At 46.2% G+C, this 10,000-nt stretch overlaps 5 protein-coding genes across 13 annotated transcripts in view; 3 read left to right on the top strand and 2 right to left on the bottom strand.

Moving 5' to 3' along the window:
• Nucleotides 1-37, top strand: part of LOC125948583 (tyrosine-protein phosphatase vhp-1) — a 28,559-nt gene extending 28,522 nt beyond the window's left edge. For both annotated transcript variants that reach the window (XM_049674798.1, XM_049674799.1), the window contains exon 4: nucleotides 1-37. This exon is cut by the window's left edge and continues 2,653 nt beyond it. The gene's annotated coding sequence lies outside the window, so the exon portion shown is untranslated.
• A 616-nt stretch (nucleotides 38-653) lies between these two features.
• LOC125948585 (succinate--CoA ligase [GDP-forming] subunit beta, mitochondrial) lies at nucleotides 654-3,126 on the top strand. 2 transcript variants are annotated; one of them, XM_049674802.1, is made up of 5 exons: nucleotides 654-944; nucleotides 1,281-1,464; nucleotides 1,596-1,731; nucleotides 1,800-1,899; nucleotides 1,981-3,126. In XM_049674802.1, exons 2-5 carry the CDS (start codon nucleotides 1,402-1,404, stop codon nucleotides 2,942-2,944), a joined length of 1,263 nt encoding a protein of 420 aa, XP_049530759.1. In that variant the 5' UTR covers nucleotides 654-944; nucleotides 1,281-1,401; the 3' UTR covers nucleotides 2,945-3,126. The 2 variants fall into 2 exon arrangements, with proteins under 2 accessions (XP_049530759.1, XP_049530758.1); XM_049674801.1 differs by having other exon boundaries at nucleotides 1,012-1,464.
• A 177-nt stretch (nucleotides 3,127-3,303) lies between these two features.
• On the bottom strand, nucleotides 3,304-6,192 carry LOC125948542 (probable ATP-dependent RNA helicase DDX43). Its single transcript, XM_049674731.1, has 3 exons — nucleotides 6,114-6,192; nucleotides 5,574-5,965; nucleotides 3,304-5,506 (listed from the first exon to the last, which is right to left on the bottom strand). The coding sequence occupies exons 2-3, from the start codon at nucleotides 5,917-5,919 to the stop codon at nucleotides 3,696-3,698; spliced, it is 2,157 nt and encodes a 718-aa protein (XP_049530688.1). The 5' UTR covers nucleotides 5,920-5,965; nucleotides 6,114-6,192; the 3' UTR covers nucleotides 3,304-3,695.
• Nucleotides 6,193-7,590: 1,398 nt separating this feature from the next.
• LOC125948649 (uncharacterized) lies at nucleotides 7,591-8,241 on the top strand. Its single transcript, XM_049674915.1, has 2 exons — nucleotides 7,591-7,657; nucleotides 7,719-8,241. The coding sequence occupies exon 2, from the start codon at nucleotides 7,734-7,736 to the stop codon at nucleotides 7,956-7,958; it is 225 nt and encodes a 74-aa protein (XP_049530872.1). The 5' UTR covers nucleotides 7,591-7,657; nucleotides 7,719-7,733; the 3' UTR covers nucleotides 7,959-8,241.
• LOC125948631 (cdc42 homolog) overlaps nucleotides 8,179-10,000 on the bottom strand; it is a 4,740-nt gene continuing 2,918 nt past the window's right edge. For all 7 annotated transcript variants that reach the window (XM_049674888.1, XM_049674886.1, XM_049674889.1 and 4 more), the window contains exon 5: nucleotides 8,179-10,000. This exon is cut by the window's right edge and continues 281 nt beyond it. The gene's annotated coding sequence lies outside the window, so the exon portion shown is untranslated.

Genomic DNA, 10,000 nt, shown 5'->3' with positions numbered 1-10,000 from the left:
TGAATATCTTCTAATAAACTTGAAGGACCTCGCTTGCTGTAAATCTGTGTGGTTTGTTATCGATTTGGTGTTATTGAAAGAAATTTGGCTAGCACAAGCTACAAGAGATCTAGAAAGTGCCATATAGTATCCAACATGGTGGGTTTGGCGATGTCGAGCTTGTGGTTTTCTTTGTGCTCCTAATCGAATGAAGAGCAAAAAAACCATACTCTGTCCCTTCTGGTCTCCTCTGGTCAACTGCGGAAAGCTAAAAAGCATCATCACTCTACGATAAGATTTCAGACACTATCTTATCGTGGTATTACTGAACTCGCAATGGAACTTTGAATCGAGTGTTCTAGAACTCCTGGTTCATCATAACGGCGTGCAAAGTTTAAATACTGTTGCTTTCAATTTAGAATGTTCGATGTCCTTCAATTAGCAATCATAAAGGTAATCACGAGTTGATATTCCTGAAAATCCTCAACGAATTCATGATCCATGCAGATCACGTTTCAAAAATGGTTCTTCAGTTAGAAGAAGTCATGTAGAGGACCGTTAAGAAATAATCAGTTAAAACAAAAGTACAACTACACGTTCCTAAACCGACTTGATACATACCCATCGTATGAGGGGTTGTGTACGGGCAAAGATAAGGGAAAGACACCACAAAAATCTGGTTTTTGGTCAAATTTACACAAATTTTATTAAGTAGAAACTGCTTTCGAGAATTGGAATGCCCAGTTATCGATAGTTAGCAAGGCATTGTCCCCATAGCAATGCAAATATTCTATCTGTTCGGCAATTATTATTGCACGACACTTTGAATCATCCCTCGCCCGGCATGTTAATTGTTTTGATTTGCACCAGCAATTTTTGTGAACTTTTTATCAATTAATTTCTGTTCTCAAGATCACTGTAAACCACATTATTGGTGAGATAGTGCTGGGAAATGTAAAGAAAAGGTTAGTAGAAAATGGAACTGATCGAAAATGTGTGACTGTGAAATGAAGGTGGCCTCCCAACCGGCAGACGCACGTTTTGATGTCGTAATCAGCAGGCATTTTTGAACTCGCCGGCCAGCAGAGCACATGGCAAACCCCTAAAGGCGTCTCTAAATTACTAGTGGTGGTTTCATTCACATCCAGCTGGTTTGTTAAGTTGTGCCACCGCTGGAACAACACGAAACAATCGGCGAACGATCACGAGCAATCACAGTCGCATCGTATAGCCAAGCCATTGCCGACCGCAATCTAATCTCAGAGCTACCTCATTCAACCATCGTCCCGTGTCCCAAACAGAACGGCAAGATCATCAGTCCAGCGTCCACCAGGATCCCGAAAGCATATACACGCTGCCGTATCAACAACGAGCAGACGCGATAAGAGAACACACTACCCGCCGCCCTCCTCCCTATCAAGTATGTTGGCCTCGTTGTCTAAAGTCTGCTCCCGTTTGGCAAAACAGCAGCAGCAGCAGCGGTCGGTAAGTAGATGTTTTGCATGAGGATGTTTATACAGTCTTCTCTTTCGCAATCTTCCACCCCTTGGCAATCTCGAGGCCAAGAAGTAAGAAGCAAAACCTATTTTCACCGTGAATGCTATCTCGCCTTGTAGGGTCTGTCCATTCCTAAGCGGTATCTGAATTTACTGGAATATCAAAGCAAAAAGCTGCTGGAAGAGAGTGGCGTAGCGATACAGAACTTTCGCATTCTCGAAGGCAAACAGGATGCCGATGTGCTAAAGGATTTCAGTGAGTAGAACATACACGCACGCGATCGATTGTTGCAAACCGTTACCATGTTCGCCTTCCATTCGCAGACGTAAACGAGTACGTCATCAAGGCCCAGATTCTGGCTGGAGGACGAGGAAAGGGACACTTCGATAATGGATTCAAGGGTGGAGTACACATTACCAAAGAGTAAGTTCAAAGAGGCTTATGGAGGCGTCGAATGCCATACTGCGGTTTATCTTTGCTCATGGCACCTTTCCTTTATTTTAGTCGTTCGCAGGTCATCCCGCTGGTGGAAAAGATGGTGGGCCACCGGTTGATCACGAAGCAAACGCCCAAGGATGGCATCCTGGTGAAGAAGGTCATGGTAGCTGACAGCATTAATATCGTGCGTGAAACGTACCTTTCGATCGTGATGGACCGGCAGCACAATGGACCGGTACTGATCGCTTCCCCAGCCGGTGGCGTGGACATTGAAGCCGTCGCGGAAGAAACACCCGACAAAATCAAAACCCTACCGATCGATATTACGGCCGGTATTACGCGCGAGCAATCGCTCGAAGTGGCCCGCTTCCTCGAGTTCCGTGGACCGCTGCTTGAGCGGGCGGCCGATCAAATCGTCAAACTGTACCACCTGTTCACCAAGGTGGACGCCGTTCAGATTGAAATTAATCCACTGGCCGAGACGGACGATGGGCGCGTCATTTCTGTCGACGCGAAGCTGAACTTCGACGATAATGCTCAGTTCCGGCAGAAGGATATCTTCGCGATGGAGGTGCACGAGGACACGGATCCGAAGGAGATCGAAGCGTCAAAGTACAACCTGAACTACATCGCCATGGAGGGCAACATTGGATGTCTGGTGAATGGGGCCGGTCTTGCCATGGCCACGATGGACATTATCAAGCTGAACGGTGGCAGTCCGGCCAATTTTCTCGACGTGGGTGGTAACGTGAAGGAGGATCAGGTGCTGAAGGCCTTTCAAATTCTTACCTCGGACGAGAACGTCAAAGCGATCCTGGTGAACGTGTTCGGTGGCATCGTAAACTGTGCCACGATTGCCAACGGGATCGTCAGTGCAACGAAATCGATGAACCTGAAAGTACCGCTGATTGTGCGCCTCGAGGGTACCAATGTAACGGCGGCTAAGAAAATCCTCGAACAATCGGGCCTGAAGATTCAATCCGCCGTAGATCTAGATGAGGCGGCAAAGAAGGCCGTGGCTTCCATATAGGGAGCGAGGGAGCGCAGCATTTCGAAACAAATTTAGTCTTCCGGGATCGGTGTTAGCCTTCGGAACAAACTGTAGAGCCGGTGCGAGTGAGCAGGCTTCGTTTAAGAAAATCGGTTTAAGTTTTAAGGAAACATCACTGGTGTGGCGGACATTAATAACCCGGATGCACCGGATGAAACCAATCGCAATGGCTATGCTGTTAAGTTGGTATGGTAACCATGTCTATACTTTCCGTCATCGTTGCGCCGCGTGCAGAATTGCTGCTTTAGTTCATAAGTCCGCCTTGATTTTGCGAGAATTTCATAAGCCAACACAACAATGAACGATGGAAAATGCATTATTTTTTTTTCTGTTTTTTTTTATTTACTTACGTCGATTCTACTTACGATTACACAAAATTAACTTGCTTATTTGGTGGGCAAAATTCAATTAGAAACGAACAGCCTTTCGTTAAACGCATCGTTTGCCGTTTTCAACAGAGCCTCCTTTCCAGAACAGTTCACAACCAAGGCACTTTTCGTTTCATCAGTTCATCGCATAACGCAACAGTGCTACTTCTGGAATCCAAGTAGCCGAGCTACCAATCCTAATCTAACCCTACTCACAGCAGTTCTCCTCCGTATGCTACCATCGTGGCAAAATACATGTTTGGTAACTACGTTTGGAATAAGATTCGGGTTTGGAAATTGTTGATCAAATACGAAGGATGTCAATAGAGAGAAAAAGTAAAAAAGGAATGGAAGCAATGAAATTACCAACGCCGGTTGTTACCACCGCCGCCACCACCACCACCCCCGAATCGCCCGCCGCCGCCGCCACCACCACCACCCCCGAATCGCCCACCACCGCCACCACCACCTCGGCGATCACGATCATTGCGCTCCTTCTTCGCCGCAAACCGGGCCGCCATGTCGCGAATCTCGTCCGGTACCTCCTGCTGGGCTTCCTCCAGAATCTTGATTAACTCGGCGGCCACAGCCCAATCGGAGCGAGTAACGAAGCTGAGCGACGTACCGGTACGGCCAGCGCGTCCCGTACGTCCCACTCGATGGACATACTCTTCGATGTTGCGCGGGAAATCGTAATTTACGACGTGTGTGATATCCTCTATGTCAAGCCCTCGGGAGGCAACATCGGTCGCTATCAAGATCCGTACCGTTCCCTTCTTGATATCTTCCAGTGCCTGCTCCCGGTCCGCCTGCTCGCGATTACCGTGTATCGACTGGCAGCCAATATCGTTCAGCACGAACTCGGAAGACAGATCGTCGGCACGGGTCTTTTTGCCGCAGAATATGATCACCTTGTCCTTCGGTTCCATCTGCTTCACGAACTTCATGATTCGATGGTACTTATCCTCCTCGTCAAGACATTCGATGTGCTGGGTGACAGTGTGTACGGCAGCCAGATCGAGCGTTCCGACGTACACCTGTATCGGATCGTGCATGTAGCTTTGCGCTAGTCGGCGCACTCCATCGGGCCACGTTGCACTCGTCATGACCGTCTGTCGATCGGGTCGGATATCGAGCAGCACCTTGCGAATCTGTGGCTCGAAGCCCATGTCCAGCATGCGATCGGCTTCATCCAGTACCAGGTACGTGATGCTGGATACGTTCACCACGCCCTCTTGCACGAGATCGTTCAGTCGGCCCGGTGTCGCTATAATGATCTCGACTCCGGATCGCACAACGTTCATCTGCGCACGCCTATCGCCGCCACCGTACAGACAGACGGCTTTAATGTCGCGAAACTGGTACTTGCTGACCTCCTTTTCGATTTGCAGTGCCAGCTCACGTGTCGGTGCCAGTACGAGCACATTGGGTCCGCCGCGCTCCGAGCGCGGTGTCGATTGTCCTTCGATGTGAATAAAGGCAGGCAGCAGGAAGGCCAGTGTCTTTCCGGTACCTGTCTGCGCAATACCAATCATATCTTCACCCAGCAACAGTACAGGCCAGCCTTGCGATTGAATCGGCGACGGTTTGGTGAAGCCTTGCTTGCGCAGCTCCTCCATCAAATCCGGATAGTTACCAAACGCCTGAGCAAAGGTTTGCACCGGATTCGGTATCGGTCGTCCGTTTTCACCGTTCTCGTTCTTAAACGTCCGATCGACAACGATGTTGTTGTTTTGTGCGCGAAAGGCAGCCACCTCGGCCGGTGCCATACTAGCAACCTCTTCCAGCTCCTGATAGAACACCTTCGTCAGCGGCGGACACTTGGCCCATCGTTCACGCGATGCCTCGTCGGACGCTTTGTTCAGCGCGTTCCAGTCGATAATCTCGAACTTGTCGTCGTCCTCCGTGTCGTTACTGTACGTTGTGCCGTGTCTTGAATACGACGACGAGGACGATCGCTCGTACTCTCGGCTCGGTTGCGACCAACCGCCTCGCGAAGAATCGGATCGGTGAGAGTCACGATAACGCGAGTTTCCACCCTGGCCGTGCCGCTGTCCACCGCTTTCTGATCCGTAGCTGGATGAGTTTAGCAAATCGTCGAGCGCCTTTCGGGCCGCTTCCACCTCACGTGCTCCTCCGGATATTCGTACCGTACCCTGACCGTCGGCATTATCTGTGCATTAAAACAAACAAACACACCGTTTATTTAGGGGGAAAAACCAGTCAGCAGCGAATCTTACCAACATCGATCCTTGCTCCGCTTTCTTCACGCATCTGCCGGACCGTGGAGCCGCCTCTTCCGATCACCTTTGCCACCATATTGCCCGGAATAGGTATGGTGACACTGTCGGTTCCTGCGTCGTCGTTGCGGCCCCGATATGATCCAGCACCTCCACCTCCGCCGCCTCCGGAGCGACCACCGCCTGCTCTTCTATCTCCGCCATACCTCGAATCACGATCCTGACGGTGGTTAGATCGCGGTTCCGAGTATCGAGGTGGCTCGTAGGAGCTCACAGGAGCAGGGGTGACTTTCTTGGGCGCAGGCTGTGCGTCCGTCACATCATCCCAACATTCGTCGTCCCACATGGTCTTCGCTGCACCTCAAAATGCAAAAGGAACGCTTGCAAATAACCTACAAAATACTTCTGCAGAGTTAGAGGCTGGAATCGAAGTTCGCAGAACGCGCGAAACGGATCAGATTTCGCTAGAGCAGCAGATTTCCAAAAGTGGTTTCTGAGAAGCCTATGTGATTGTAGCGTTTTAAAGGTTAGCTTACTTACCGGAAAGGCTAACCAAATAAAAATCACGACGCGAATCCCGGAACAATTTTCCCTGATTCCAGGTACACAATCGCAGCAAACCACGAAATTAGCGCTTTGATTTCGCCAGCCGGTGTTTACCCACATAGCCAAGAAGCATTAGAAAGAGAGGGTCGATTTAGAGAGAGAGAGAGAGAGAGAGAGAGAGAGAGGTGCGATTTTGCCTTGATATAGATTTAACTGAATCGAAACACAATATACTTTATTATTCATCTAAATAATGCTTAAAACTCCTTATAATTCATGAGAAACCCAAAAAAGTTACCGAAACAATTTACACCATAATTCAAATATTACGCCACAATTTATTTTTGACAGCTACGCCACACACCTTTTGGAGGTGGAGGCCAAGGCAAGGTACTTTAAAAAGACAGGTAGCATCTTAACCGTTTTGACAGGTCACCATTTTGAATTTGTTTGACATTCATAGGAGGGCGCTTTTATAAACAAAAATACGTGAGTTTCAAGAAGAAGAAGAAGAAGATATGGGCAAGTTTGGTGGTTTTATCAAGGAAAGTACCTGATTTCACTCTTTTTCGGATGTTTAAATGATTCATCTCTCGATTTAAGATCATTCGAGCGACCGAGTTGTGTTTTACAGCGAGTGAGCACGGTCCAGGAACGCTAGCTAGCTCTTGTTCTAGGCTGGGTGGCAAGACCTACGGACCGATAACACTAGGAAGAATTTTGAGAATATTTGCATAAACTTTAACTTTCGTGCCACTTTTCGTGAATTTGAACTGTCGTAATACCACAGAAAAGCGAAAACAGCTCCGAAAAGAGCGTTCCCGAAGTAAACATCCCACCATCCCGTGAATGTCAAACTCTGAAGTTTTTTCTAAAATAAAATCGGGGATTTGTTCTGGATAAAGCTACCTGTCTTTTTAAAGTACCTTGGGCCAAGGTACTTTAAAAAGACAGGTAGCATCTTAACCGCTTTGACAGGTCACCATTTTGAATTTGTTTGACATTCATAGCAGGGCGCTTTTATCAACAAATCCACGTGAGTTTCAAGAAGAAGAAGAAGAAGATATGGGCAAGTTTGGTGGTTTTATCAGGGAAAGTACCTGATTTCACTCTTTTTCGAATGTTTAAATGATTCATCTTTGTATTTAAGATCATTCGAGCGACCGAGTTGTGTTTTACAGCGAGTGAGCACGGTCCAGGAACGCTAGCTAGCTCTTGTTCTAGGCTGGGTGGCAAGACCTACGGACCGATAACACTAGGAAGAATTTTGAGAATATTTGCATAAACTTTAACTTTCGTGCCACTTTTCGTGAATTTTAACTGTCGTAATACCACAGAAAAGCGAAAACAGCTCCGAAAAGAGCGTTCCCGAAGTAAACATCCCACCATCCCGTGAATGTCAAACTCTGAAGTTTTTTCTAAAATAAATCGGGGATTTGTTCTGGATAAAGCTACCTGTCTTTTTAAAGTACCTTGGTGGAGGCCAATCGGGTTTGTTTTCTTGAATATTTCTGCAGCAACAAGATTTTGAAGATTTGGTAAGTTTTTTAAAGCCCTTTAAATACGAAGCATTATTAGATGGCAATTGTTTCATCCTAGACTCGCTGTAGCACTATGAAGCGACAAGCCAAAAATGCGCTACTGGACCGAATGCACCGGGGCGTAGTTTACACCTGCATGGGACTAACCCTTTACGGCAGCTATATGCTGGGAGTACGCGTGTACCGGTATTTTACTGTGATCAAGCCCGCCAGACAAGCCGAAGAATTAAGGATGCTGGAGGCTGGAGCCTCGAAACAAGCGACCAATCTAGACACCGCGCCAACGCTCACATCGTAAGGCTGTTCCGGCCCTCCGGAAAATGCGATTTTCTTTAAAAAATACATTATGTAATGCGTAAACGCTTAGATCGATCCTTTGTGTATAATCGGTGATATAAACCGCAGGCATTGGATTCTCGAGCACCTGGAACGGTGCCGTATTCCGGGACGGCTTGACTTCAATGTTTCTTTCCTTGATAGCCGCCTTCACGAATGAGAACATTTTTCAGCTGTATAAAAATGGTTTCCTTCATTTCACTGTTTATTCTTCGTTAAATATAATTACTTTTTATCAAAACACATACCCATGCTCAAGGAGATATTTAAATAAAAGAAAGATGGCATAAAAAGTGTGCTTATTATGCGTGGATGTGAAATCATGTTTGCAGTCCGTTTCAGTGCACCAAACTGCAAAGGAAAACACTATACCCCCGGGGGGTTTTGCCATCCAGTGCAATCAATGTACAGTTCCATTTCATCCCTTGGGAAAAGTTGCATCCACTGATTCTGTTTTCTTTGTTGGCCGTTTACCATGCGCCTTCCAGTGGATGCCATTTACAAAAAACAGGCAACAGTGAACCCCACGCGTGCGATCGAAATAACTAGACAACTTTAACGGCCCCTTTGACTAGGAAAGCCATTATCCCACACAAACATGCGGACCTGATTATTGGTGCGTCCAAAGAAGCTGCTCTGAACATGCCACTAATGCATCTACATCTCTATAGCATAAATACATATAGTTCGCGGATGTATTAGATAGGCAACATTATTTTGTAGTAGCTTTCATGTATAGAAACTGCATTAAACAAATTTCAATCCTCCTTATCCCATTCCCTCAAATCAATGTGTCTAATCGTTGATGAGGCTGAGTTCTTCTCTTAAAAACAAGCGCCTGGTGTCGTTGATAATGTGAAAAGTAAACACAAAAAATCCGGTTTAAAGACACATTTCCACTTGGCTCAAGTGATCAATATTCTAGGACAAACTTTTAGTTCATGTTAATCACGGTAAGATATCAACAAACCACAATATACTCTGTGGATTGTGGACCTGCAATTCGATCTGAATCCTGTGATGCTGACACGTGAGCACTTGGTTCTGTGAAACCACGAATGCCTATGGTTTTAACAGAAATGGATAGTTTAATGCAGCAAAGCTGAACCAGTTTGCACCTTCAACACAAAATCTCCCGTAACATTATCTATCTCACCAAACATGGACTGCGTTCAAGTCTTATCCATACGGCCGTGGCCGTCCCTAGTCGGATGCGATCGAAAATCAACCCAATGCAAGCAACGCCCCCACTGGTTACCATCATTTTGTCCTGTAAAAAGACAGAATCGCACATGAAGGAATGACGGAACACGCGCGCCATGTGTTTCTAGGTTAGTTTCGTTATTTTTCTTGCACCGTTTGCGCTCTTACTCGCGTTCCATAAAGTTGACTTAGCGTTAATACGTTACAACTCGTGTTCCTTATTTTTGTCCACTTCTCATTTCTGCTTTTCGGTCAGGGCAAATCATCTTTATCCACCGTTCCGTCGTTTATGTTAGTTTAGCCCCATTATAGATGAGCCAAAAGGATGGTAGCTCGACTTGCGCTTTCTTTTTCTTCCACGTTCATCGAAGTTAATGCACGAAAGGGAAACGGCTTACTCATATACTTTCATTAGAATATATGCATAATGCGTAGGTATATACATACATACCTATCTGTGTATAGGTGTATATACTATTTGTTTTTTAGTTACTGCGTGCTGTAGGTTAGGGGTTTTTTTTTATGCAACAAGGTCAGCACTTTTCCCGATTTGTTTTATGCCGTAATTCACGCTGCATCTAACTGTTCTTCACTATCATATTTACTTAACCATTTTATCATATCATCTTCGCTGAGGTTTTTGAATGTCAGTTAGGTTATGCTTAGGATTCTTTTTACCTCTATGAAACAACGAAAAATTCGCAGGATGTTCTTGCAGTACGTTTCACACGTAGAAGGTTATTGAACTGATTTGCATCTAACAAACACGCTTCATGTTTTTCATTAAAGGAAAGCGAAATA

The sequence above is a fragment of the Anopheles darlingi genome, chromosome 2 (assembly GCF_943734745.1).
Source record: "Anopheles darlingi chromosome 2, idAnoDarlMG_H_01, whole genome shotgun sequence".
NCBI classification, from domain to species: domain Eukaryota; kingdom Metazoa; phylum Arthropoda; class Insecta; order Diptera; family Culicidae; genus Anopheles; species Anopheles darlingi.
The sequence above is the reverse complement of the archived record's forward strand: the minus strand, read 5'-3'. Positions and strand labels throughout refer to the sequence as shown.

Coding starts and splice junctions, on each gene's coding strand:
- LOC125948585 (XM_049674802.1), top strand. CDS start 1,402: ATGTTGGCCTCGTTGTCTAAAGTCTGCTCCCGTTTGGCAAAACAGCAG. Junction 1,732..1,799: donor CGATGTGCTAAAGGATTTCA/GTGAGTAGAACA, acceptor TTCCATTCGCAG/ACGTAAACGAGTACGTCATC. Junction 1,900..1,980: donor GGAGTACACATTACCAAAGA/GTAAGTTCAAAG, acceptor CCTTTATTTTAG/TCGTTCGCAGGTCATCCCGC.
- LOC125948542 (XM_049674731.1), bottom strand. CDS start 5,919: ATGTGGGACGACGAATGTTGGGATGATGTGACGGACGCACAGCCTGCG. Junction 5,507..5,573: donor CGGAGCAAGGATCGATGTTG/GTAAGATTCGCT, acceptor TTTAATGCACAG/ATAATGCCGACGGTCAGGGT.
- LOC125948649 (XM_049674915.1), top strand. CDS start 7,734: ATGAAGCGACAAGCCAAAAATGCGCTACTGGACCGAATGCACCGGGGC.